This window comes from Penaeus monodon, chromosome 13 (assembly GCF_015228065.2).
Source record: "Penaeus monodon isolate SGIC_2016 chromosome 13, NSTDA_Pmon_1, whole genome shotgun sequence".
In the NCBI taxonomy this organism is placed as follows: domain Eukaryota; kingdom Metazoa; phylum Arthropoda; class Malacostraca; order Decapoda; family Penaeidae; genus Penaeus; species Penaeus monodon.
The window spans coordinates 6,551,294-6,553,793 of NC_051398.1; the positions used below are offsets into that span (position 1 = coordinate 6,551,294).

The window sequence follows — 2,500 nt, forward strand, 5'->3', positions numbered from 1 at the left end:
AAGAGAGAACGAGAGAACGAGACAACGAGAACGAGAGCGAACGATTGAAAAGACGCACAAATAACAGAACGTAGATAAAGGATAACAGACGAAATATTGAAAAAAAGAAAAGAAAAACACAGGTGTTATCCCCAAGGAGAATGAATGAGATTGTGAGATACCCCCCCCCCCCCAAGATACCCCAAGGGACCACACCTGCACAAAACCTGACCCCTCCCCCCCCCACACACACACGTGCAGTAACCCTCCCCCAAACCCCCTACTCCTTACCCCCCCCCTCCCTCCCTCCCAGGACTCATTTTTTAACCCCCCCCTCCCACCTCCCCCCCCGGCCTAATGAGAACTAACCTGATCTTCTGTTTATGTGAGCCGGAACTAAGGAACTTGTGGGGGGGGGGGGTAGGATGAGGATTTTGAAGGGGGGGTGGGGGGGAGGGGAGGGGCATAGGGTACGTGCACGTGGCTGAGGTTTTAAGTGGCTATTGTATACGGATATTTATATTTTTTAATCTTTTTAATCCTTTTTTTATGATTTAATTGGGATAGTTGAAAAAGGCAGCGCATATGATATATTATATATATATATATATATATATATATATATATATATATATATATATATATATATATATATATATATATATATATATATATTATAAATATGTCTTTACCGAGTTTCATATTTTTTGTGTTCTTGTTGCGCATCATATAATATAATCGATTTACACTGAGACATACAGAACAACATCAACAATAAAATTATAGAATGAATTGTTACCAAGTTTAACAATGTAATTCTTACGCTTAAAATCAGATTACAAGAAAACCAGATACAATTTTCACAGCGCTAATTACTTGAGGTCACACAGAAGTGTAAACGCTCGAAAAAGCATATCGGTTTCGTAATAAGAAATTGACCTGAAATGACCCCTGATTTTCCCCCTTTTATTTCCTCCCTGACCTTGCACCTGAATAGCCCTAGGTGGTACACGTGTAGAGTAAGGTGTGGGATGTCTTATTGACCCGCGAGATAGCTTGCTTTAAAATGGCGCTTTATCGCTACGCCGCCATTTTTGTTGTCACGGTTTCGTTATATATTATTATATATATGTATATATATATATTGGATTTGTTTATGTTTATCCGATGATTAAATGTATGCACAAGGGAGTAGTTATAGATTCATTTACATATGGATGGATTGTACAGATGAGGTGTGTATTTTGATATTTCAATTTGTGAATGTTGAATATGGCGGAAAAAAAAATCATTTTGACGATTCATTTCAGCGATTCTGTGGAAATATGACATTCATACTCATCATCCTACCAGTTGTGTTGACGGAAACTTGTCGCAAATGATTTCATAATAATTAAGTGGAGACGTTTATGCGTGTTAGCGTGACGAGGAAATTGCGTAAAAGTTGAAGGAAAATGTAAGCTCGTAGTGTCTCTATCCTGTCAGCCATATTGGACAGGCTTGGGAGCGTCGCTATGACACACATTCACACACACACGCACACGTGCACGAACTTCCTTCTTTCTTAAATTCTGACATTGACCCGAATAGCTTTGGTGAAGCGTATAATCACTGTTGTTACTATATTTATGGGGTTAATTCGCGGATACATTTCCTGAACCGGAACTGACTCTAAGAGAGACGCAGAGGATGAACGCGATTTCATTCATACCGTATTTTTTTTTTTTTTTTGGTATGATTTCCCGAAACGATGAAATGTGTTTAGCAATCTATAATAACCACACTTGTTATTTGGGTAATTTATTCTCTTATTTGTTCTTTGGCAATTTTATCTTCTTATCATTGCCTGTTACTTGTCAATTTTATCTTCTTATTACCTGTTCTTTGGCAATTTCATCTTATTATCTGTTCTTTGGCAATTTCATCTTATTATCTGTTCTTTGGTAATTTTACCTTCTTATCATTACCTGTTACTTGTCAATTTTATTTTATTTTTATTAGTTGTTCTTTGGCAATCCCATCATCTTTGCTTCATTTCCCTGTTCCTGCGCCGCGCGACCGAGAGCCTCGTGTCCCTAACGGCAGCCTCTCCGTTGCAGGCCGAGCTGGATAAGTACCTGCCGAGCATCCCCGAGGCGTCGGTGCAGCCGCGCCGCGACTCGGCCTCACAGATCGACGAGTTCTTCGAGGGCGAGGTGGACCCCTCGACGGGCGGCTGGGTGGGGCGGCGCGGCGGCACCACCTACGTGTCGCCCGTCAGCCTGCGCGACGCCCACGAGGAGGACGTGTTCATCAAGCCCGAGCCCATCCCGGTGGACGCGGCCAAGTTCTCCATGTGGGAGGACATGGCGTCGTCCATCCGCCACCTGGACCCCGAGCCGCCCGAGTCCAGCGCCGGCCTCGTGCTGGCCGCCCAGCGCGCCTACGCGCCCGCGCTCCCGCACCACGCCGCCGCCCAGATCAAGCTGGAGGAGCCCACGCTGACGCAGTGCCACCTGCCGCCAGAGCTGCCCAAGCTGCT

At 44.0% G+C, this 2,500-nt stretch overlaps 1 protein-coding gene across 1 annotated transcript in view; it reads left to right on the top strand.

Annotated features, from left to right (window-relative positions):
* Window positions 1-2,500, top strand: part of LOC119580073 (Krueppel-like factor 5) — a 23,220-nt gene that overhangs the window by 8,964 nt on the left and 11,756 nt on the right. The window contains exon 2 of the mRNA XM_037927977.1: window positions 2,079-2,500. This exon is cut by the window's right edge and continues 419 nt beyond it. Within this exon, the coding sequence (XP_037783905.1) occupies window positions 2,079-2,500 (422 nt within the window). The remainder of the gene's footprint in view (window positions 1-2,078) is intronic.